At 42.9% G+C, this 26,848-nt stretch overlaps 1 protein-coding gene across 4 annotated transcripts in view; it reads right to left on the reverse strand.

The window, feature by feature from the left end:
* LOC135216186 (DNA topoisomerase 3-alpha-like) overlaps positions 1–26,848 on the reverse strand; it is a 308,863-nt gene that overhangs the window by 50,477 nt on the left and 231,538 nt on the right. For all 4 annotated transcript variants that reach the window (XM_064251319.1, XM_064251321.1, XM_064251320.1 and 1 more), the window contains exon 14: positions 22,180–22,341. In XM_064251319.1, coding sequence (XP_064107389.1) covers positions 22,180–22,341 — 162 coding nt within the window. The remainder of the gene's footprint in view (positions 1–22,179; positions 22,342–26,848) is intronic.

Below are 26,848 nucleotides of genomic sequence, written 5' to 3' on the forward strand. Positions count from 1 at the left end.
CCCCCATAAAAATGCTAAAAACAGCCTATTTTGTTAGTTAAAACTTAAGAAAAACCACTAAAAATGTTCATACTTGGTTTTATTAATAGTTTTATCACAAAAAGTGCATTTTATGATGAAATTGATAACAAAAACCAGGAATTTGTGGATATTTCTCATAGAAAAATACCGCGAATGCGCGACTTTTCCGCGAATAATGCAGGGAAACGTTCCCGAGAGAAATCCGCGAATGTGTGAGTCCGCGAATCCGGAGAACGCGAATACGGGGGGTCCACTGTATATGTGTGTATATATATATATATATCTATATATATATATATATATATATATATATAATATTATATATATATATATATTATTATTAGTTTATTGCCCCTCTCGTCTACCCAGAACTTCTATTCTATATTAGCCTAAAAGAGCAGCCATGTTTTCTCCTAAATCAGCTGATTTTGGGAGAGAACACGCAGTAGGACGGGTGAAAAGGAATTTCCGGTCAAGCTGAATCTTAGGGTAAGACGGGCAAGTCATGGGATTAGCTAGGCCTCAATATGGGTTTTAGGGACTCCTACCATAAGACCTTTTTCCTTCCAAGGCGGTGTGTGAAATCCCGCGTTTCCAAGACACCCAAGCTCTGTCTCAGTCGAAGATAGACCTAAAGCAAGGCGGACGCGCCTTCTCTCCTCCTCTGACGGGAAGTCAGCCCTTTGTCCAAACACTGGTGGGACTGACTATCTTCAGAGCACGACCCATGTTCCAGCCTCAAGGATTTACGGTAAGTCTAGAAAGTGTAAAACTCCAAACCAGCTCTTTTTCTCCAAGACGACTCTTGCTGATTTCATTTTCAAATTTCCCTTGTAGCACTTTTACACTAAAAGCCCTTTGTCCTCATCGGGCCATGTGCTTCCCCTTGTGACTTGGTAAAGCTTCAGTCTTCAGTGCATACCTCAGTTAAACAATAGAGTTCCTTTTCCCCAGTGTGTTAGAGAAAACTGAATAATCGTAACTTGTGCAAGAAGTCTTCCTTTTCATTTCGTGTCTAATCTAGGATTTTTTCCAGATTTGCTGAGTCATGTGTCCAAGTCTTTGCGCCTGCAAGTGCTGCATTACCGCAAGATAATATGAATAATTCTGAAAGCCAGCATTTACGTGAATCTCATTTTAGCCAGCTATCCCCTTGTGAGAGATAATATTGGTCCCTGTGCGGACAAGCTGCATTTATTCTATCTCCAGGCCATTTCAACGGCCTCTTGTAAATAAATGTATGTAAAGTAATTAGCTGAGTTTTCTGGCGACCTCTTTCTCTGAAAATAATAATACCAAAAACCCCCTTTTTTAAAGTAAGTTCAAATCCAGTGACCTTGCATTTCCATATAATATTTTCCCTTTACGTATTCGGTTTATACGAGGCCCCAATACGTAAAAGTGTCGACGCTTGCCATGAACCTGGCTTGCTTAAAAAGCTTGTAAATCGCGTTATCCCTTGTAATACGTAAAATGTCAATGATTTTATGAAGCATAAATCAAAGCACTTGCGCAGGAGACACACGCACGACTCACGGTAAGGCAAATCATTCATATAATATGATTATTTATAACCAATGTTAGCTTAAGGTACGTTAAGGAATTATTTTAGAAGTGTTTTATATGAATGTTCTCTTAGTTAGAGAAATATTATTGTAATTGCCAGAGCACCGAGCGAATTCTGTTAGCTTGTATCGTCTTGTATCATAGCAGAGACGAGCACGAGTGTGTAAGATAGATGCCAGAAAGTACTAGTTCTAACTAGGAAGTGCTTTGCCAGGGTTTATTGCATGTGTTGGCAAGCCAAGCTAGTTAGGAGTGTTCTACTAATAGTTACGGGAAAAGAAGTGTACAATTCTTTTGTCTGTGATATGTAAGGGGAATTCGTTTTAACTTAGTTTTCATTCCAAGTGTTGGTAACCATGTAGCCTGCCAGCTCTCAGCTTGGCGCATGCGCTCTCTCAGGCCTGCCAGCCAACCTCAGTCTCACAAAGCTAAGCATTCGTCAACTAAAGCGTTATCTCAACGATTTAAGCAAATTAACGTAAGTCTTAATTAGAATTTTGTGTTGTAAAATCGCCTTCGCGTTTACAGAAAATCAGCTGTCTCATTACAGCATGTAGCGCTCACCATGCGTTTCACCTCGTATCGCTCACTCGCTGGCTGAGCGAAAGTCCATTTCACTTCGTACTTAACGTAACCTTTTCCATTTTCAAATGTTTTGCTAACATTTCATCTTAAAATCCTTACCATCATTTTCACTTGTCACAGGGACCTAGTAAACTTACGTAAAGTTAACGTAAATCTTAAAAGTAAATCACATTAAAAGAATTGTTTACGTAAAACGCGTCATTGTAAACTTCATATGAAAACGCAATCCATTTCAAAGTAACGTAAACATTGTTCATCGCTAGTGTGCTCTGTTTACATAAAACTTATCCAAAGCAATTCTTTCATTAAGCTTTAACATAAGGAGATCATTTAACGCAACTTGCGTCATATTAAACTAACATTATTAGTTCAATTAAATACAAGGGAGTTTGTCATATATCATTTTCACCCTCTCAGAGAGAGAGAGAGAGAGAAACCTATTATTCACCAAGCCAAGAGTACTACGTCTATTACCATTACGCATGCAGAATTAACATTATTTTAGTCTTTTGTGTCTTTCATTTACACTGAGCGTGATACGCGCCTGTGTCCATTGGAGTCGTGCAAACATTTACTTCATTTACTGAGTATTTCAGCCAAGGACTGAGCATTTTCAAATTACCATTACCTGACGTTGCCCAAGCGGTCTTTTCCATTTCTTTATCCCAAAAGACTTTCATATACCGCAAGCACAGATTGCACAGTGTGCTCCGCAACCTCATTACTTCCATCAAGGAAGTCGTTACCAGTCTAGGACTGGCCACCACCAGTGCACCACAGGCCTTACCATTTTACAGTGCCACTAATTCTTGACACTGTCCATCGACTGGCTGCTGAAGTACTCCCACCTTTTACTTTCTCTCCTCCACCATTACACTCTGCCACGAACAGAGTGCCAATCTCTTCAGTATATTTGAGTATACTGCATTTAGTGTCGTCCGACGGGACACACCAGCACGCTACCAGTGCCATTGCACCTGTACAGGCCGTACAGGTAGCTCTTTACCTGCGTGATCGTCCTTACGGAAAGCCCAATTCATTAGTGTGTCCATGTAAAAGGATCAGCGATCCTTCGGAACACATCAAGGAATGCCTCCTTAAAGTGCTGTGCACCTGTACAGACGTACAGGTAGCTCTTTACCTGCGTGTCCGTCCTTACGGAACACCCAATTCATTAGTGTTTCCATGTACAAGGATCAGTGATCTTTCTGAACACTCCAAGGAACGCCTCCTCAAAGTGTCATTGCACCTGTATCAGACATACAGGTCGCGCTTTTACCTGTGTGTCCATCCTTACGGAACGCCCAATTCATTAGAGTTTCCATGTCCAAGGATCAGTGCTCCTTTGGAACACTCAACAAGGGAACGCCTCCCGAAGTGCTGCAATACCAGCCCTAAGAGTTGTCAAAGGAACGCCTCCTCAAAGTGCCGCTGAACCTGTACAGGACATACAGGTAGCTATTCAACTGCGTGTCCGTCATTATGGAATGCCTATTTCATTAGTGTTTCCGCCATTACGGATCACTACATCAAGGAACGCCTCCATAAGTGCTGCTACATCAGCACTCTAATAGTGCTGCCAAGGAATGCCTCCATAAGTGCCGTGCACCTGTATTGGACCTACAGGTTGCCCATTCCAGCGTCTCCCAAGTTAGGAACGCCCTTAAGTGTGACGTACACCGCACACTCCATTTGATTTTCTCACCTCATTAGAAGGTGCCATTCCAGAAGTGCCACCAACTTACGGGACACTTCCCAAGTGCCACAGAGCACCCAGTCTTTTCAGACTTTTTCTCAACCACGTCGCAGAATCCATTTCCAGGTGAGTGCCTCGTCACCAAGTAGGCACTCCCATTCCATCCAGTACTGTTCCTGGCCATCATTTTCATCCGAGCCTCTACCGCAGCCTAAGGGAAATGTCTTCCACTGCTTCCCACGACTTCTTTGCCATAGAGCTAGAGAGGCTCCGAACCCTCATAACTCGGGGCAAGGCGGCCGGTTACACGGGACCTGCACTTGGCCAGTGGGTGAAGACGCAGCAGGATGCCGCACATCAGCAAGAAGATAAAGAAAGTGAAAACCAGAGAAAAGCCAGAGAAGCAGAGAGAAAGGAAAGAGAAGCAGAGAGAAAGGAAAGAGAAGCAGAAAGGAAGGCAAGTGAAGAAGAGAAAAAGCCTGAGCCAGCTCTCAAGGAAAGGAACTCAAAATCAAGCTGGAGAAGGCCCTTAAGGAGAGTATCTTAGCTCAAGCCACTCAAGCCACTGTGTCTTACAGTCCCGCCGTCTCTGGCCAGCCTTTTACCATTTCACCGCCTACCTCCTCCCTTTCGGAAGAGGTGAGCCCACCAGTTAACCCCGGACTTGTTTCTGAGGGTGATTCAACGGAGGATTCCTTAACCTCCCCACGTCAAATCACTGCCAGAGAGGACTCTTCACCTGTGCCAGAGGACACTGCAAGCCTTGGTGACTCCACAGATTTGCAACCTGTGGTGCCATCTCGGCCTTATCGTCCAGTGCCACGGAAGAAGTTCTGGAACCAGTTCTGCCGAGACTGTGGCCACAAGGGTCACATGTCTGCCAACTACGGAGGGTGCGCAAATTACAATATTCCCGCCATCGCAATGGCCGTTACGAATTCAGCTTCACTAGGACCCCCAGCTAAGGGCCCAATCAATGTCGTACCCCTCCAAACCAATTATCCGCCAAGCCACGTCAGAGCCTTCGACGACTCTGGCGCTCAAATCTCCCTGATACGGGAAGATTGAATCCCCCGAGGGGCTAATATTGACAGACGTCAACTGATTACCATTGAAGGCATCAACCACATTAAGATGATCCTTCCCACCGTCCAATTGAGGGTCACCAGGCCTCTTTTCTCCAAGGTTTGTACCCTTGCAGTTGCAAGCTACATTCCAGGAGGTTATGACCTCCTCCTAGGGCAAGACACGAAATCTCCCTCGCATTTCAAAAAGCCTAGGGGTCCTAACCCCATGACAAATCACTCCAAAGCAAGGAGCCATCCAAGACCTACTTCCTCCCGGAAGTATGGCCACCAACAGTCTTCCCTACATCATACAAACAGAATCTTTTGAACCTTTTGGACCATCAGTACTTGCAGTAAATTCCTCATCTGCTTGTCCCTTAGAAAAAAAACCTGACTTCTAGCCTCTGCCTGGATAGTAACATGGCTTAATGGTGTTTGCTTTTTATCTAATCTATCCACACCATTAATAACCATTTCATTTCATGGACTGGCCCTCACCTTTGCTTTATAACTACAGTAGAGTTCACTGAAGCAAAACCTTTCAAGTTTCACACATGCGTTCATGATCCTGGAGAATTATAGACACTGTTGATTGTGGAAGTTATAGGTCACATGCTATTATCCTTATTCTTTTTCCTTCATACTGATTAGTCACATTCACTTTAAATTCCTAGTTAACAAAACTGCTTGCCTTTTTAGCTGGATGAATTGTTGATAATGAAAGTGTCCTTTTTGTCGACTTACTGTGGCTTAATAAAACTTTTTAAGCAGTAAAAGAAGTGCAAATGACAGCTATTGTTTTTGAGACTGATACAAGGCAGCAGAGAGAGAGAGAGAGAGAGAGAGAGAGAGAGAGAGAGAGAGAGAGAGAGCACATGTTCAAGCATGATTAGCAGTCACAAACTATCAAACATATTTGATTATACACTGATACAGACTGCAACCAGTGTACAATCAAATTTCAGCATGTATTAGAGAACTCTGGTGTAAACATTTTAGATGGATGAACACCAAACTGTTAGTTAATCCTTCCAAGCTAGCAAATATATTCTTAATTTATTCAATTGTACAATCATATGCCATACTGGATATACATGTTTGATAGTGTGTGGGACCACTACTTGTAAGCGCTGCCTGCTTTGTGATGTTTTATAAATTCAATATTTTATAATTTTCGTATTTTTTTAATACTGTCATAAGTTGCACCTGTCAAAAGATGACGTCTATTTGTACAAGAGAATTTTTGGAGACTGATTGGTCTGTATTATGGAAGCCTAGGGGATCATGAGAGTAACTCCTTTGAGTACGTAAAGCGGCTACGCTATAAAAAAAAACCTGACAATTCATTTTTAGGTCATCAAATTTTTCACAGATGTTGGCAACAATAAACTGCTCATTTCCAGCCAGATTTTTACAGATATCAAATTTTTCATAAGTTTTCGTTTCCCCTCCCCTTAGGTAAAAAACAATAGTGAATACTCTCTCTCTCTCTCATTATGATTTTTATTGGTTTTTCATAATTTTATGCAATGAAAATTATACCAAAATACCAAGAAATAAAAATAAGAAATGAAAGGAGAGATCGGGAAGTGTTTGTGTGTGTGTGTGCGTACTGGATGTAGGGGAGTTTCTTAGCATTCAAACGTTCTCTCTGTCTTTCACATTATGCAGGACTATTTTATTACACGCTAGTATCCTTTAGTATATTGTGAAAAACATTAAACAAAGTATTTTTAACAACCACAAAAGCTATCAAAAAGTCAAATTCCCATCTACCCCTCTCCAGCCATCATGCATGGAGAACTACCTAAAACTCTTTCCACAGCCCTATGATGGTAATTGCTTCATAGCAAAGAAAGTTAAAGACAAGGAGAACGCATTTTCGAGAAGTTAGGCAGCATGGAGGTTTTCGCGCCACTGTTGGAGGCGCCTATGTTCGTGGTTGTTCCAGAATCGGCAGGAGTGTTGTGGATCTCGTCGTTACGTGAGAAACGCCGCGATTTCTGATGCAATGCCTCGTCTAGATTCATCTAAGAGGCTCTAGAAATCCCTGGAGTCGGTGACGTTTGCCGTAGGCTCCGCCCCCAGAGTGCTGTATAAATACGACGAACGAACTTTGGAGAGCAGTGATCGTAGAAGAGAGAGAGATCGTAAAAGAGAGATCACCAGTTTAGTCACAGAGAGCCACAGATCAGTTTATTAGTGAGAGATCAGCAGCAGCAGCCGAGATCTTCCGTGAGATACGACAAAAAAGAACCGACGAAGTATCAATCAGAAGAGGAGTTGTTCGAGAGTTGGTTGGCTATTGGTCTAGTCGTCTTCAGGTGTGGTCTACCGTGTTATCTCGACGTCGGGCAGACTTCGGAGAAGAAAAGGTCCTGTTACAGGTGTTGAGGAATTCCTGCCTTACAAGAAGATTAGATTTTGCAATACGAAGCCAGGAGGGTGTCCGCAATATTCGATCTACATTTATGAAGCCACCTCTTCGAAGTACAAAACTGTTTAGCAAGTATTCTTATTACCTCACTGTTTCCCCCAGTTCATGCAGTGTAAGATTCTATCGTTTTATGTAAATAGGAGATACCATTCTGCATTTACCTTTGTTAGTAAGCTTGTAAATAAACCTTTGTTGTGTTAGTGTTTCTTTCTATATTCGTATCCCCAGTTTCAACTGTTTGTGTTGAAAAGTTTTTATTTTATTTTATATCGAACCTGAAGCGGACCTCCCTCAGAGGCCGTAACATTGTCTCTGAGATCTCAGGGTCCGTAACATTTGTGGCGACCTTGCCAAGGCTATCAACACTTTAACAGTTTGAAACAGGGAGGATATAGAAAGAATCAGAATGAGTGAGATGGTGAAAGAGTTTATTGAGTCGGGTAAGCTACTAGGTCTAGAGGGGAATGATCTCCGTGAGTATGTTGAGAAGAAAGAAAGAGAGAAGTATGAGAGAGATGAAAGAGCGGCTGAGAGAGAAGCAATGAAAATGCAACAAGAGAGAGAAGCAATGAAAATGCAGCAAGAGAGAGAGGCAATGAAAATGCAGCAAGAGAGAGAAGCAATGAAAATGCAGCAAGAGAGAGAAGTAATGAAAATGCAGCAAGAGAGAGAGATGTTGGTAATGCAGCAGGAAGAGAGAGAAAAAACGTATGCATAAGTTGGAAATTGCTCGGTTAAGGGAAAGTACTCGTAACAGTCGGTCAGGCGAGAACGAAAACGAAGCTGATACGTTAGGTATGAATGCAGTGCTAAAATTAGTACCAAAGTTTGATGAGGATGATGTTACGACACATTTCATGTGTTTTGAGAAGTTAATGGAACGAGTAGGTTCTCCTAAAGAAACGTGGACTTTATATTTGCAGTCAGTTTTGAGTGGTAGGGCACTTACTGTGTATAGTTGCATGTCTAAGGAGGAATGTGATAATTACGATATCGTGAAAGAAACCATTCTTAGCGCATATAGGCTAGTACCAGAGGCGTACCGTAAGAAATTTAGAAATTTGAGAAAGGATGAAAATATTACATATGTAGAATACAGTAAGAAGTTAGATAGGCTGTTTTTTGATTGGTTAACTTCTGCTAAGGTTGAGGATTTTGACGGTTTGAAGAACTTAGTGTTGTTAGAAAATTTCAAAGATAACGTATCCCCTGAGATTAAACTTTATATAGAGGATAGGCGAGAAGTATCTTTTGCAGGAGCAACTAGGCTAGCTGACGAATATAGTCTAACTCATAATTTGAGTGTTAGTAAGAAACGAAATGATCCTTCGTCTGGTAGAGTACAAAACAGTAAAGGTTTCAGTCCTAGTAATAGCAATGCGAGTAAAAGTGACTATTCCTGTTATACATGCGGAAAACCTGGTCATACGTCTAAGGTTTGTAAGAGTAGAATGGCATATAGTGGCTCAGAATTAACTTGTTTCCGATGTAATGGGAAAGGGCATTTAGCGAGAAATTGTGCAGCAGAAAGGAAGGACGGTAAGAAACCAGTATCGCTAGTTAACCTTTCGTCAAGTAGGAATGATGTGATGAGAGAAACTAGGAAAGTTTTTGGCGAATTTCTGTCGGAAGGCGTAGTTTCCTCTCTTGGAGGAGTAGATTCGAGAGAAGTGGTCTTGCTTCGAGACACAGGATCTGCTATCTCGCTGATTAGGGAAGAGTGTGTGCCGAACAGGGCAGAAATCAATGTGGAAGAAAAAGTTATGTTAGGTGGATTTCCTAACACGTGTGTTCTTTGTCCTTTGTTGAAGTTGAATTTAGAAAGTCAGGTAGTGTCAGGAGAAGTAAAACTTGCAGTTGTGGACAGTTTGCCCGTTGAAGCCGTTGACATTATTGTCGGTAATGACTTAGCTTTATCCAAGAATGTGAATCCTGTTGTGAGGAATATTCCAGTGCCTGAAATGGTAGTAACTAGGTCGGGTTTAGATACAGACGTAGACTAAGGTCAGAGTAAGTTCGTGGATTCGAACGAGTGTAAGCACGTGGATTCGAACGTGAGTAAGTTCGTGGATTCGAACGAGTGTGATAGAGGTAGCGAGGTTGATCTTAGCACGAGTGTAGCTGAGAGACCGAACTCTATCGTGGACAGTGAGAGCCAAGGGGAAGGCGTAGCTGTCGAGAGTAACGTAGTAAATGTACCTGTATGTAGTCCTAGTTACGGTGATGAATTAGGCTCTAACGTTTTGGATAACAATGAGCTAGTCAAGTTGCGGAGAGAGGATGAGACACTAACCCGAATTTTTGAATGTGAGCTGAATGACGATCTCGATTATGTGTGTAAGGAAACTATTTGTTTAAAGGACGAAGTTTTGTGTCGTTATGTTCGGCCGGAGTCAGGTAGTAAAGAGGAAGTCACAGAACAATTAGTAGTTCCTAGGAAGCTTCGTGAACTAGTTTTGAAGTTAGCACATGATGAGCAAGGACATTTGGGAGTGAATAAAACTTTCAAGTGTATTAGTAAGGCGTACTTTTGGCCTAAGATGAAAAATGATGTATGTTTTAAGAGATATGTTTTAAGCTGTCTTGAATATCAAATTGCCGGGAAACCGATTCAAGTAATTCCTAGAGTTCAGCTGTGTAATATTCCTTCAGTAGGCTTATCTTTTGATGATGTAATTATAAATATGTTCGGAACTTTGTCTAGAAGTAAGGGTAGAGATGATTGCATAACTAATCTTGATTATTATAAAAAGAATTTAAGAGATGTTTGGCATCTAGTGGAGGAGAACGGAAGCGCTTGGCATTTAGCGAAAGAAAACCTGAACGGAAGTCAAGGGGAAACTAAAGAGAAACCTTATCTTAGAGCCAAAGAGAGAAGTTTGTGTGTAAGAGATAAAGTTTTAGTACTAGTCTCAAGAGAAAGTCCCTTTTTATCTTATAAGTTCGAAGGTCCTTTTTCAGTGTTAGGGGAGAAGGGAAATCTATATTATAGAATTAATGTGGGTAAGAGTAGAGCAAAGTCAGTAAACGTAAATTTGCTTCAGAATTATAAACTACGCCCCGTGCCATGGCCTCCGCCCTTGTAACAGTGTTACTGAGTGAGATTAGTTTTGAGAAAAGCACAAGAGGTGTTTTAGTATTTATAAGTTGTAATCAGGGTTCAGAAAACAAAAATAGTAAGAGAGAAGGATAATGTTATAGCAGTAGCCTCTAGAGATTTTTCTCAGAATGAGTAGCCTAATAACCGTTTTCTGTTATCGCACGAGTGAGTGTGTGAGTGGGGAAGTGTGTGTGTTTGACTGCATTGAAGCTTTATGCAGAATTGTTTCCCCGCTGTTTAATTCTTGCTTCTCTTTAGAAAAAAATAAAATACTTGGATTCTCACACTCTTTCCATTCCAGCAGGAAAGAGAAAGGAGATTGCCAAGGCAACAAGACAATTCTTAAAGTGCAAAGAGACTTCGAGAAGGAATCAGGAGAGGATCCTAGGCTCGCTTCAGTTTGCCTCAGTCACGGACGTTCTGTTGAAAGCCAAGCTCAAGGACATCAATCGAGTTTGGAGTTCGAAGGCAAATGCCAAGTGTCGGGACAAGTTCGCCCGGATACCTCTGATTCTCAGAAAACGACTGCGCCCATGGACAAAGGCCGCCAACCTAGCCAAGGAGTTACCGTTGCAGTTTCCTCCCCCGTCCCTAGTGGTGCATACGGACGCATCGCTGACAGGTTGGGGAGGTTATTCACAGCACGAGAAGGTTCAGGGAACTTGGTCACCTCACTTCCAAACACTTCACATCAACATTCTGGAAGCTATGGCAGTGTTTCTGACTTTAAAAAAGCTCCGTCCTCCAAAGAAGACTCATATCAGGTTGGTCCTCGACAGTGCAGTAGTAGTACACTGTATAAACAGAGGTGGTTCAAAGTCAAGTCATGTGAACCACGTGATGATAGCAATCTTTTCTCTAGCAGCCAAGAACACCTGGCATCTGTCGGCTACTCACCTGGCGGATAGTCCCACAATGTAGTGGCAGACGCCCTGTCTCGGTCGGTCCCTCTGGAATCAGAATGGTCACTGGACCAAGAATCCTTCGAGAGGGTTTGCCAAAGAGTACCAGGTCTAGAAGTAGATCTGTTTGCCACAGAGGCAAACCACAGCTGCCTTGTTACGTAGCCCCCAATCTGGACCCTCTGGCATACGCTACGGACGCCCTGAGCATAGATTGGAACCAGTGGACGAAGATCTATTTATTCCCTCCAGTGAACCTTCTCCTGAAGGTGCTGCACAAGTTGAGATCTTTCGAAGGTCAGGTGGCTCTCATAGCCCCTCACTGGCCCAAGAGCAACTGGTTTCCCCTTCTCCTGGAACTAGGTCTTCGCCCTCACCCTCTCCCGGACTTGAGACTATCGCAACAAGTTCAAACGAGGACTGTGTTCGATTCCTCAGGTCTTCACAAAACCCTAACTTTATGGATTTCATGAAGTTTGCAGGTAAGAGAGTAGGCGACATTGATCCACAGAACATGTTGTTCTTGGAGTCAGACAAGAGAGAGTCTACGCTTCGCCAGTATGACTCAGCAGTTAAGAAATTGTCTTCGTTCCTCAGAGAATCAAATATCAAAGTAATGACATTGAACGTGGCCATAACCTTCTTCAGGTCTTTGTTTGAACAAGGCTTGGCAGCTGCAACAATAACAACCACTAAGTCAGCTCTGAAAAAGATTTTTCTTCTCGGGTTTGGTATCAATCTAACCGAGTCTTATTTCACCTCTATCCCAAGGGCATGTGCACGTTCACAGACCGTCGTCAGTGTCATGGTTTCTTAATGATGTTCTTAGGTTAGCCTCGGAAACAGACAACTTCAAATGTGATTACCAAACCATTTTGCGTAAAACTCTGTTCTTATTGAGTCTAGCTTCAGGTGCCAGAATATCAGAGCTGTCATCTTTATCTAGAGATGAAGCGCATATTGAGTTCCTTTCCTCGGGGACGTGTTGCTTTCGCCAAATAAAGCAATTTCTAGCTAAGAATGAAGACCCCTTGATGAGGTGGTCTCCATGGAAGATTGTCCCGCTTCCGCAGGATCCATCGTTATGTCCTGTTAAAACTCTTAAGGACTAATTTATCTAGGACGTCTACCTATTCCGAAGGCCCCCTTTTTCATTAGAAAAGATGGTGGTACACTATCTCTAAAAGGCATTAGGCAGCAGATTTTTATATTTTATCAAGAAAGCCAGCCCAGGGTCATTCCCCAAGGTGCATGACATTCGGGCAATAGCAACTTCTGTTAACTTCTTCAAATATATGGACTTTGATGATCTGAAGAAGTATACTGGTTGGAAGTCACCCTTGGTTTTCAAAAAGCACTACCTTAAGTCTTTAGAGGATCTTAAATATCATGCATAGCTGCAGGAAGGCCAGTGTCTCCTACTGCTACATCATTATAGTACCGTCTTGTGTCATATGAATCTTTCCAATTATGCCAGCCTCATTAACATTTTACCTACCTCAGCAATGCCTTAGCTATTAGAATAAGTGTATAATCGTGTATAGTTTTACGTACATACAAATTTATCTGTAATTATTTTATTATGTATGTTACTTGTTGCAAATGTTGCCACATGTTTTGGCTATATAGTATATTTTGCCACATGTTTTGGCTATATAGTATATTTTGTAAATAAATTGTATTTTTTTTCCAATTCTAAACTATTTTATTATTTCCTTTGATTTCATTAATATGATTTTTTCCTTTCAGGATAGTATAGCCTTGGGTGTTTATTCTCTGGTACAATTTCACGGAGCGACACGGCTGAGCCCAGAAAAAAGGGATTTTTGATGTAGGAAAAATCTATTTTCTGGGCGAGGAAGCCGTGTCGCCCAGTGAAATCCCCCCCTTTTTTCCTTTTTTCCCCCCCTTGATGTGCACCAAGCTTCTTTGCTATCGATAAGTATGACGCCGCAGTCCCCTTCAACAGGGTAGCTGGGTGTGACCTATAGGTCGGCTCCCCGTTTTCAGGGTCTTTTGATGAGGAAAAGGCTAATTGGAGGGGTTGCTGTGGTAGTGTTTAACACTCGCCCCAGTTTCTATACCGACACCTTTTATTTAGGTGAGCGAGTCAGAGACTTCTGACATGTCCAATTTAGCAGTTCTCTGGTATCATAGCAATATTTTACTAGAAATAGTGCTAAAGAGGACACATTTCTGGGCGACACGGCTTCCTCGCCCAGAAATAGATTTTTCCTACGTCAAAAATGATATTGTTATGATACAATAAAGTTTCATACATACTTACCTGGCAGATATATACATAGCTATCGACTCTGTCGTCCCCGACAGAAATTCGAATTTCGCTGCACATGCTACAGGTAGGTCAGGTGATCTACCGGCCTGCCGCTGGGTGGCAGGACTAGGAACCATCCCCGTTTTTCTAATCAGATTCTCTCTTCCACCTGTCTCCTGCGGGGAGGCTGGGTGGGTCTTCAATTGTATATATCTGCCAGGTAAGTATGTATGAAACTTATTGTATCATAACAATATCATTTTCATACATTCAACTTACCTGTCAGATATATACATAGCTGATTGACACCCTTTGGTGGAGGGCAAGAGACAGCTAACTACTGACTAGACAGGTAAACAACATATGTTGTAGGTATTTATAGACCTTGGTTCCTCTGTGTTTCTAGACGAAGGGTTGACTTCCTAGCTAATGCATAGGAGTCTGCTTCGTCTCAAGAGCCTTAGCAAGATAGTGATCTGTGGCCAAGAGTTCTTGTGGGTCTACCGATGGGGTCTTATCCACTTACTCGGTCGAGCCTAATTGGCATTTGTCAATGGGTGCTAATCCGCTTATATGACAACATGCCTATGCCTATTGGCATAACTAAGGAGCGCAACACCGATCCCGATCACCTGTTCCTAACATGAGGGTTCGCGCTAAATTGAAAAAGAGTTTTCCCCCAAAAATCCTTTCAAACCTCAAAAAAAAACAAAAAAAAATCACTGAGTTAAAATAAATTCAACTCATTATTAAGGATCAGTGTCGGCTCCTTATCCCAGCAACGTATCCGCTGATACGTTATAAACCAAGAGAGAAGGATCTCTCGTAGGTTAACTTGAAGTCCTTCTTGTAATGAGCAGTCAACACATAGTTGCATCTCTCATATGTTAAAGCTAATATGTCTTCCTGACATATTGTTACGAAAAGAACAAGAATTTGCAAAAGCTCGCACTTCATGAGCTTTTAAATTCTCAGCTGTTTGAAGGTATCATCAAGTCACTTATGAAGTGCTTTAGAGATCACCATTGTTTCAAAGAAGACTAGCTTTCTTTGAACTGGATCTCATCTGGATGAAGCCTAGCGCCTGGCTTGCGCCTGGCTGGCGCGAGGAGTATCCTGTTTGGAATACTCCTGGCGCCTGACAGTCGTAAAACTCTTCGAATACTCCTGCCGTCTGGAAGGCGCATCTCGCTCCAAATACTCCTGGCGCCTGTTAGGAGTATTAAGCTCAGAATACTCCTGGCGCTTGGTAGGCACATCGCGCTTCGAATACTCTGGCGCCTGGTAGGAGTAAAAAGTCTAGAATACTCCTGGCTCCTGGGAGGAGTATCGAGGTCAGAGTACTCAAGGCGCCTGGCAGGAGTATCTCTTTCCGAATACTCCTGACCTATGGAAGGCGCATCTAGTTCCGAATACTCCTGTGGGCTTGGTAGGAGTATCGCTCATGGAATGCGCCTTTCGAATGGCAAGTATATTGCGCTTAGCGGGCGCTATACTCCTATCAGGAGTTCTCTCTTCTCCAGTTGGCTCTTGTTGCTTGGATGAAGATCTGGGCCTAGAACGATCTACAGTAAAGTCAGGCTCTTTGCGCCTACTTGGCGCCTGGCTCCTAGTTGGCGCCAGACGCTTGGCAGGAGTTACTTCCTTTCCCACGTCTCGCCTGCCTAACGCATCGCTCCCCCAGAGATGCCGCTTGTGCGACAACTCCCCTGTAGGGTTCGTCGCGCCCGACAGGAGATCGGTATTTGGATCTCTTAATCGGAAGCCTGTCATCCTTTTACGAGTAGGCTCTTTAGAAAGTACTCCTACCAAAGACGCTAATTGCTCCTGCACATTCATCAAAATTTAGTCAGCTACATCCAGTAGACGATAGGAAATCTCAAAAGTCCGAGAGACAAGTCTTCCTCCGAGGAGGATCCTTATTGCATACTTCCGTTGCTAACGAGTTCTCCTCCTACGTTGAATGAGTTTTCTCGTTGCAGAAGCTTCCCTATCCTTGCCCGAAGGAAGGGAAGGAGCTTGGAATTTTAAAGAGATTCTGAGCTGAAATTGGTAGGACTCTGATTTCTAGCTCTTGAATGTATCTCTCTGAACCTTTTGGGAAGTAGTTTGAGCCATCCTCGCGTTCCAAAGACTCTGTCAGTAAACGTTTAAACCTTGTCTTCTTCTGTAGATGACAATGTCACTACATTACCCGGACAACGAAACCTCTATCTGAAAGCATTGATCCAGGAATAAAAGGCTTTAGTTCTTTTGCCAAACATACTATGCTGGCCAGAACCCATTGCCGAGTCTTCATAGAATTTGATTCCAGATTCTAAAGCCCAAATTTCACTTGTCCTTTTGATCGTTTAGGACAAGAGAAACATTTGATTAGGAGCAGTTCCATCTTGTCGGAACACGGAATCTGAGGCCCAAATTAGGATCCCATTCTAAGTATAAGATCTCTTACTCTTATCGTATAGAGGTATTGTATAAGATCCCGAAGATCTTAATTCTCTACTATCTCTAATATTCTTTGTCTAGACAGAGTATATCTTTTTACTGTGTTCATTGATAGCATAAAATACCAAGGTGATTCTTCCCTCTGAAAGGGAAGAAAACCATTATGTGGTTCACAGATGGTATCGGAAGAGGACAGTTTCCCCTTTCTATCTAGCACGATCTGCAGCAACTCTATGTCTTTAACATATTTAAAGGAATTATCAAGCTTCCCTTGAAAAATCCTCTCATTCATATTTACTTCTGGTCAGTCTGCACGCAGACAGACTCAGAGTGAATAGGTTTTTCAGGTCCAATATTTATAATAGAATCCGATAAAATCTCTACTCTCTTAGAAAAACCTTCCGACACATGCTGAAAGAAGAACGTGACCTCTGTGAATCCAACCTTTTTATTGCCAAAATGATGCATTCATCTTCTTCCTTTGACGCCCATTTATTTTAATATGTGTTAAGAATATATATAACTAGGGGAAAAAAGACTAAAGTTTATTCCCCTATTTAAATTAAAGATGGCGTATCTTGCTACCTCTCTTGTTTTGAGGAAAAGGAAGCAATCTATAAGAAGCTCGTTCATCTTCTGCCTTGCGAAGAGATCTGTGAATACTTTCCGCAGGGTCTGACAACTCTTTCCAATAAATGTTAAATCGTGCTCTGCCAAATTAAAATCCTTTATAATCCCGTCACATTGTGGTAAAACAGCATTCATCTAGGAAAACTCTTGTAAGGATAGTAGGAACGCTGTCATTAACCACGGTGTGTGCATAAGGCTTAACCGTATCGTTATCTTATTTCCTACTACTTTCTTTCCTCGCCGAGGCAGAGAGATATCCTTAGCAAAACGAATACGATGTTATTCATGTTTGCCTAAAAAATCCCCTCAATTCGTGGTTAAGTCCCTGATTGTATAGGGGATATACGGTGAAGGCATTCGATCCCTTAGGAGAGAAAGATGTAACCAACCGTTCACGACCGAGAACCGGATGGTACTAGATTGGCTCACAATTACAACCGTCTCGTTCACTGCCTGGCTGCATTCATTCTGAGTTGCCAGTTACTCCCTTCAATGAATGGATATAATAAAATTATTCTCGAGTCTAAGAAAGCTCTCAATAATGCAAATTTAAGCCAAACAACCTTTGTTAAATACCGAAGCTGAGTAGGTATTGTCGTAACAAACCTTTTAAGCGAAGTCCTTACTAGGAAAATCCTGTAAGGATATAGATAATTCCGTAGCGAACCAGAAAGGCAACTATGGTATGCGTATATGACTTGTCATTCAGTCGTCGTATACAGCAAGCCTTCTACGACACTCTTTCCTTTCCGACATGCAGAGAAAGAATGGAAATCTTACTCTCTTCGTTCATTTCGTCAATAATCCCGAATGAGTATTAGTCGAAAGAGATCGCAAATGACAACCGAGGATCGCAGAGAATCTCTCCAGCTTTTATTATCTTGGAGATAGTCCGTATTTTACGCCTTTCTTATCTGGAAGAGCCTCTAATCAATGAATGAGAGCTCGTACGAATCTTGTTCAAATTCCAACGATTGCCCCTCTTTCTGTAAATGGTTGGTTGCATTATTTTTTAGAAGGAGGATGATTTTAATATCCTCTTACTAATACTGAACTAATTCTCACAATTCTGCTCTATCTTCCATTCCTCAAGTTGGGACAAGATTGAGCAACCGGAGGAGAGCGCTTCCTTTCGAAAGGTGAAGGGCTTTTAGCAGTACCGACTCTAACCTGACAAGGCTACGGCAGCCTGTGCTACATCTTGAGTCCCTGCCTGGAAAAAGCCGAACTTGCTCTTGCCTTTATTGCATTAAGACGATCCTGACCAGGGCAACGGCCGCCTGTGCGACAACTCCCGTCCCTAATCTGGAGAATCCTCGAATGTCTTTCACCTTTCGCCTGGAGGACTCTTGGCGGTTGTCAGGCTCTTCTGTAGGAGAAAGTGCCTGGCGCTAAGCAGAGTATCTTGCCTAGAATACTCCCTGGCGCCTGGGAGGGAGTATCGCGATCGGAATACTCCTCATCCTCGGAATACTCCTGGCGCCTGGCAGGAGTATCGCGCTCCGAATACTCCTGGCGCCTGGGACGAGTATCGCGATCGGAATACTCCTCGTCCTCGGAATACTCCTGGCGCCTGGCAGGAGTATCACGCTCCGATACTCCTGGCGCCTGGGAGGAGTATCGTGCTCGGAATACTCCTGGCGCCTGGCAGAAGTATCGCTTTCCTATGACGAGTATCGTGATCGGAATACTCCTGGCGCCTGGTAGGAGTATCACGTTCCGAATACTCCTGGCGCCTGGGGAGAGTCGGGCTGCGTCGGAATACTCCTGGTGCTTGGCAGGAGTATCGCGTTCCGAATACTCCTGGCGCCTGGGAGGAGTATCGTGATTGGAACACTCCTGGCACCTGGCAAGAGTATCACGTTCCGATCACGATACTCCTGGCGCCTAGGAGGAGTATCTTGATCAGAATACTCCTGGATCCTAGAAGACGTATCGCCCTTGGAAAGTTTTCTTGTTGGAAAGTTCGAGCATCTGAAAGGCGATCCTCGCCTGGAAAGTTCTGTACGTTCTGGAAGGTTATTCGAATCTGGAATCTTCCGCCTTCTGGAAGGTTCCGCTTGTGCGGAAGGTTCTGTGTGCGGAAGGTTCCGATCTCTTGTACATTTGTTCTTGCTTAGAATTCGACAATACTTCCATTTTCGACATAGCCCTCCCTTTCTTCTGAATGAGAAGGACTTCCATTTCCGATGAAGATGCTGGTTCATAGTGCTTCAGGCGCCTTTGCGCCTATATTCAGGCCCTTCAGGTGCTTTGCGCCTCGTTTCAGGCGCTTTGCGCCTTGTTTCAGACGCTTTAGGCGCATTGAGCCTCGTTACCGGAGCTTCATGCCCAAAGGAGCTAGAAGCTTAAAAGTTATATATATATGTGTACTCACTAAACGAGATCCATATAATTCATTCGATCAACAAATATTCTTTAATATCTAATTCGTTCTTCTCAGAATAGATATATTTTCATATACATGTACCGATGAGGAATTTATTGAAATAACTATTTCAAACCCCATGGGATAGAGCCCCCCCCCCCCCCCCCCCCCCCCCCCGCGTCCAACCGTACGGGGGGACGAACCCGGATAGGGCAATGCCTCTACCGCAACTGTTATCGAATGATTTCTTCCTTTCTTTCTCCGTCTCTTCTGAGGTTCCGATAGCCAGACGAGATTATCTTGCATCTTCATTTAATCTACGCCGTTGAATGTTTCTTCTCCTTATTCGTCAAGACGATAATAATAAGGGGAACACATTGAATTAGGATGCCTTTCCAATGGCTATCCCTGGCAGTCTGGGACGTCCTACAGAACCTGCCAGGGGACGCCTGAACGGTGGGGGTTCTCCATAACCTCCGTACGGCTTTCGACTTTCCTTCTCCTCCGGGCCAGGGAGCTTGGAAGAGGTCTAGGCCTGGGAGCGAGACAGAGCCGATCAGACGCACCCTCTATTGCAATGGGGAACACTATAATCACTTCTTACCTTATAATAGCTCGTATCTTGAGCTACATTCCTTTATCTTCAAATTGCAAATGAATTTGTAGTTTCTGTGAAGTAAGAAGGTGATGAGGAAACAACACTACTAGTACTGTTAATATTCTAACTGCTTGTCAGAACGAGGGCTATTAAAGCTTCTAAAGAAAGCATATCTAGTTCTATGTTTTTCTGACTTCCTCAAATAGGAAGTTACCTTATTTTCCTCAATCAAATTCTAACATTTATTACACTTTATCAATGAATAAATATTTATATTTCCCTTTCTTGCAAACTATGTAATTGTCTACCGAAAACTTCGGTAGTTACACATCCTCTATTCTTTGAAAACTTCGAAGTTAATTCATTAAAAGTTATTAAAAAGTTATTAAAAACGTATGCCAAACCACCGATCCAGTACTTCCCTGTAAAAGTCGGCCCAGAAGATCGATGGCGATGAAACACGAAAATCAAATCAGGAGGGAAAGTAAACATATGTTTACCTTCCCAGCGACAGAGAGAATCTGATTAGAAAACGGGGATGGTTCCTAGTCCTGCCACCCAGCGGGCAGGTGCCTGGTAGATCACCTGACCTACCTGTAGCGTGTGCCGCGAAATTCGAATTTCTGTCGGGGACGACGGAGTCGATAGCTATGTATATCTGACAGGTAAGTTGAATGTATAAAATCCCTTTTTTTTCTCTTTTGGGGGGGCGTGTGATGGTAATTGCTTCGTAGCAAAGAAAGTTAAAGACAAGGAGAACGCATTTTCGAGAAGTTCGGCAGCAAGGAGGTTTTCGCGCCACTGTTGGAGGCGCCTATGTTCGTGGTTGTTCCAGAATCGGCAGGAGTGTTGTGGATCTCGTCGTTATGTGAGAAACGCCGCGATTTCTGATGCAATGCCTCGTCTAGATTCATCTAAGAGGTTCTAGAAATCCCTGGAGTCGGTGACGTTCGCCGTAGGCTCCGCCCCCAGAGTGCTGTATAAATACGACGAACGAACTTTGGAGAGCAGTGATCGTAGAAGAGAGAGAGATCGTAAAAGAGAGATCACCAGTTTAGTCACAGAGAGCCACAGATCAGTTTATTAGTGAGAGATCAGCAGCAGCAGCCGAGATCTTCCGTGAGATACGACAAAAAAGGAACCGACGAAGTATTAATCAGAAGAAGAGTTGTTCGAGAGTTGGTTGGCTATTGGTCTAGTCGTCTTCAGGTGTAGTCTACCGTGTTATCTCGACGTCGGGCAGACTTCAGAGAAGAAAAGGTCCTGTTACAGGTGTTGAGGAATTCCTGCCTTACAAGAAGATTAGTTTCTGCAATACGGAGCCAAGAGGGTGTCCGCAATCGCCGATCTACATTTATGAAGCCACCTCTTCGAAGTGCAAAACTGTTTAGCAAGTATTCTTATTACCTCACTGTTTCCCCCAGTTCATGCAGTGTAAGATTCTATCGTTTTATGTAAATAGGAGATACCATTCTGCATTTACCTTTGTTAGTAAGCTTGTAAATAAACCTTTGTTGTGTTAGTGTTTCTTTCTATATTCGTATCCCCAGTTTCAACTGTTTGTGTTGATAAGTTTTTTTTTTTTATTTTATATTGAACCTGAAGCGGACCTCACTCAGAGGCCGTAACATTGTCTCTGAGATCTCAGGGTCCGTAACAAGCCCCCCACCCCCAAAAACCATGTTCATGCTTGTAAGCAGTGTAACCAAGCAGGGTTACTAACTAGGGAGCATGGTATTTCAAATTTTTTGGAATTGTATACATATTATACAAAAATCTTAAGTGCCTGGATGCCAGTTACATGCAGATAATGTGAAGGTAGATAAACAGTGGATTACTCTATATTGTGTTTCTTGGGAGTCAGATATAGCTTGGGGCTTCATATGAAACACATTTACAGGACATCTAAATCTACTGCTTAATCTAATAATTAATATTTTATTACTTAATAAATATGACTTGGAAGAGTGACAAAAACATACCTCTTCTCAACTTGTCCTTTTTTATGTTGGTGTCTGACCATGGTAATAAATTAACACCTCAACGTAATGGACTTTTGTACTTATCACTTAAATTACTATGGATATTTTTTATGTGTTACCAATTCAGACTAATACATTTTTTGAAAAATCTTTTAAACGGAACTCTGTAGAATTGCTGTTAGCTGCAAAATATCTAAAACATATTCAATTGTTATTTAACAAAATGTTACATATCAGCAAGTTGGGCCATCAAAGCATCTGATAAGTGGAGGTGTTACTGTAATAACCTTAAAGCACTGGCCAATCTTTTCAACTATCAAGCTTTTGAAAACTATGACACAGAATAACAACATCCATACCTATTTAAAAAATGTGTGCTTTCTAAGGTGTTAAAACAAACTAACTCTAAACAATTCTAGTACATTATTAAAAAATACTACAAAATACAATGAAACACATCGTACCCCATAGACTGCAAAATGAAATTGCCCAGAAAAATGAACTAACCTGAGTACAGGAATCTTCTGAAACAGTGACAGAAAGCACTGTCTTTGGGAACCAGATGCATAAACGGCAATTGGGAAATCCTTGGCAAGATAACATAAATCCTGGTTCATTTCGCTTTTGCTTCAGAATGATGTCACAACCACATGCGCTGCACTTACATACCTGAAGTTAAATATGATACTTTTATATAATAAAATAAAGTTTTGTATATACTTACCTAGTAATTACATAACTATAGGTTTCATTTATATGGTAGCTTGAATTCAAAATTTTCGGGAAAATGTTTCAAACCATTGTGTAGGCAACCAGTCCCACCCACTAGCATGAGAATAAGAATGACTGTAAGCAGAAAGCTCAGTTTGTTCATGCCTTATATCCCTCAGCAGGGGGGAGGAGGGAGGGCTCTGATTCTGTAATTAGGGGTAAGTATAATCAAAACTATTTTACTATAAAAATATGACTTTTGTATTAGAAACTTACCCAGTAATTACATAGCTGATTCCCACATTGACAGGAGGTGGGAAACTATACTCCTAAATATTAAGTTACATAATAAATTGAAAAAGAAACGTTGCTACACTGAATATAATGCTTGTTATTTCATTACCAGTTAAGAAAGTATTGGGATGCTGCCTCTGGTTGGTGCTCATCTTAAGCTGTAGTGGTGTGGCAGTATAGCCAAATGTCGCCTACAACATAAGTGAGAGCTATATAGCAAAGGTTCATCTCCTAATGCTGGTAAAGCATGATAGGTGTCTGCTCTTGCCCTGGGCGCAGCACCAAACTAAAACAACCATCCAATTTTGTCACCTACACTGAGATAAAACCACAACCCATCCACTGAGAGGGGCAGGTGCTTTAGGCGGATTGCACCTCCTGGCTCTGCAAAACTCAACACCTTATAACACAAGGTGAAGAGGTAACAGGAAAAAAATCCTATGCTTCCTTTCACTATACCATGCCAGTCACAAGAAATAGTCTGAACACACTTTTAACTTCCATAAAATTATTGAGAAACAAAAAGCGATTATAATCCCAGTAGTTCGAAGGCAGAATGGACGTACGAGGCATAAAATATATGTAAGCTAAAGGGGTAGATGTTACTCTGACTTCCTTAGCTTTACTTAGATGAAGGCATACTGCTCTCCTACTTCTGAGTGTGCCTCAAGGTAAAATTCCCTAAGTGCAATACGTGCTCGTCAGTGGATCAAACGGATCTTGCCACACAACTGTACGCAAAGGATGGTCCTCTGAAAACTTAAGACCTCCCTATTCTCCTACAGAGCTGGAGAGTATTTGAATGCTCAAAGAACGATCTGATGTGAGACTATAGCTGGTGCCAGAAGCGCCGTATGCCAGTTGAGCTAGGAGCTCAAGATTGGTGGGCATTTGTAGGGGCTAGCAGGAGCTCAGTGCAAAAGATGGCACCAGGCTGTAACCAGAGCCAAATGAGTAGGGCGCTAGATGAGCTGGGTGCAAAACAAACTCAAGGCTCATGGCTCTATAGCTGGTGTCAGACAGTAGCTTATGCCAGATTGTAGCTGTCACCTGGTGAACTTGGCATCAGACAAGCTAGAAGCTCAAGGTGCTGTAAAGCCCTAACTCTGGGAGGGGAGCCAGAATTTTAGCTGGCTCTAGACGAGTTTGACACCAAGAGAGATAGGAATTCTGGTTTCACTCCTTTAGAAAGTGAAACAGAGGATGATTATACTTCCAGTAGGACAATGCAGAATGGAAGTAAGGGACATATTGTGCCTGAAAGCTAAAGAAGATGCTGGATCTCAATAGACGTCCTAGTTGTAGCCAGAGGCCACACGGACAGGTGTCTTCCGAGTAAGGAAATGGAGAGGAGGAACTCAAGGGAAAAAGCAAGGGACATGGACATACATCCAGGTTCCAGGAGACCTGATCCATTCCTGGCTTGGATGTGCCAAAGACAAGATAAGTTTGTCAAAGCTGGGCCCCTGTGCATAGATACCTAGTTAAGCGTAGTCCAACACCCTTCACTTGATGGAGTACGAAAAATGAAGATCTCTTCAGGTACAGAAGGCGCATCTGTAAAAAGGCCATAGAATTCTTCTGAGAAAAGGGGTAGAGATAGCAACACCATCTTCAAAAATGACCCAATTATTTTGGTAGACTAGGCTAGAACAATGACATCTGCAACCACAATAGTTTATGCAATATGCCTGGCAGAAAACTTTACTGACGAGCTCTTTGAAGTTTCAAGAGTCTAAGGAGAAGTAAATAGGATACTAGTCAGACTGCCCCATGAACTCCTGTTCTGCCTGACCAGGGGACGTGAGATCTACCACCTGGGAAACCCTTGGTCTCAGTTTGTCCGCAAGAGCTAAGATGACTTGAATCAAAATTGAACCTGAATCGTTCTCAGTGGAGGTTCTCTTGCTTGGAGAAAATATGAGAGAGAAAAACAAGCCTTTCTTTTCTATGAAGAATATGTGCTAGGACTGAGGTCTCGTCTAGAGACAACTACTGTCGTCCAGATGTAAACTAAAGTCAGTAAATACTTAAGCCCCAAATAGAGATACTTACAGCTCTCCAACATATGTAAGAAGGTTCCATCTTCCAGCCTTCTGTTTGTCTCCATTCTGCAGACAACCAAGCGATCTTGCAAATTATTGTGCAGCCTCTCAGACCTTGTGGACTAGCTGTTGAGTCTGTGGCTTCTGACTGTCGCGTGGACATGATGTGACACCTCGTACAGACCGAAGACTATGAGGGACTGTTTGTAGGACAATCTTGAAAGGATCCATAAGCTACAAAATCCTTTAAACATCGTCAGGAGCTAACAAGTAGAAAGGTGAGAGTACAACAGCTCTCTCCTCCAAAATCAAGGACAAGAGCAGACAATTCAACTATCTTTATCCACACTGGATAGCACTGGGCGACAAACCTAAGTGATGACTCGCATTCAGACTGGATAAAATCAGACTGGATAAAAACTTCGTTAAGGATAGATCCGTTGAAGTACTAGAGGGAGGAATGCCAAAGACATGTCTTCTCTCCTCCCTACAAAATGTCAGACTCCTAAAAAAATCCTCAATCACAGAGGTCAGGGCTGTGGAATCTAATGATGGATCCAAACTGGAAGAAGCAGGAGCTTGTGTGAGGGAGTTGGCGCTATAAACTCTAGCATGCATGTCAACTACTTGACTAAAAGTTCGCAAAATTCTGTAAGCATGGGTGTAGATGGGCGTTGGGGAGCTACTGGATGCTCGGGAGCTACTAGGTGCTCAGGGGCAACTGGATACTTGGCAACCACTGAGAGTTCGGAAGCAAGAAGTTGCCCAGGGGCCACTGAGCACTTTGGTGCCAGCAGGCGGTCGATCACTTGGGAGCCAATCTTCTGAACATTCTGGAGAAAACTTTTCCAGGTTGTCCCCAAAAAATGCAAGGCGGCACAGCTTTCCCGACCTTCTTAGGCGGCACCTGAGGGTTGCGGAATACGTTCACAGCAGACCTTTATAATGGTTTTCAAATACTAATATTGTGCCCCTGTTCAGGGATGGAGGCCTCTGAACTAGATGAAAGACAGTACACATCCAGTACGGCTACAGGTGCAATTGAGGGGCAGACTACCTTGGACTTCCATGGACCACCAGCATGTCTCCTCCCAAGGGGAGTATGACAGGGATTATACGTCTAGGATATCTGATGGGCCGCATAGCCACCACCTCCACTACACCTCCATGAAGACACCTTTTCAGTGGCTGTCTGTCAAGACCTGGATTAGGGGCTCAATTGAGGGGCAACTACCCGGGGGCATACTGTACTCCCTCGGACTCCCTTGGACCACCAGTATGCCTCCTCCCAGGTGAAGTTGAGTATGACAGGGAATTTAAGTATAGGATGTCCGAAGGGCCGAATAGCCACCTCCTCCATTACACTTCCATGAAAATGCCTTTCTAGTGGCTGTCTGTCTATACCTGGGCATATGCAACAGGTTTGACAGAGGGGGCAATTACCCAGGGTAATTCTCATCAGTCTCCCTTGGACGTTTAGTATGACTTCTCCCAGGTGCGGGGGAGTATGCAAGTGACTTGGGTCTAGGAGAACTGACCAGCTGGATAATCACCTCCTCCACTACACAACACTCACTTGGAAGGTTAATTTCTGTTAACCCAGATACAAGACTGGCGATGATATGGGAAGGAAGCGAGGGAGCCAGGCACGGAAGCAAGTGGATAACATTATAGAGCTAGTAGTAGGTGAGAAAATATTATGTTTTCAAAATAGGGTATTTCTTACATTTATAAGAGTTTTCTCATGAGCATCATATTTCCTTCAGAAAAGGAGAGTCTTTAGTTGCTTTCTTTGTGTATGATCTTCACTTCAGATGTATTTGATGATGCCCATGGGAGCTAATGGACGCTTTTGGACACTAATGGACACTCTTGGGCACTTTTGGACGGTCCTGGGCACTCATGGACAAACTGGTGCATACAGGCACTCATAGACGCTCTGGTGGTTATGGGCGCTTTGGCCACTGGCCCCTCTGTTCAGGGTGCTTATAGGCATTTTGGCACTTTGGCACTTATGCACAAGCTTGCACCCGATGGTAGACGGCGCTAGTATGCGCCATTGAGTTCTCTTAGTACGAGCTGGTCTCATGCTGAAGTGAGCACTTGTGGTAGCTAAAAGAGAGGAG

This window comes from Macrobrachium nipponense, chromosome 6, assembly GCF_015104395.2.
Source record: "Macrobrachium nipponense isolate FS-2020 chromosome 6, ASM1510439v2, whole genome shotgun sequence".
Lineage (NCBI taxonomy): Eukaryota > Metazoa > Arthropoda > Malacostraca > Decapoda > Palaemonidae > Macrobrachium > Macrobrachium nipponense.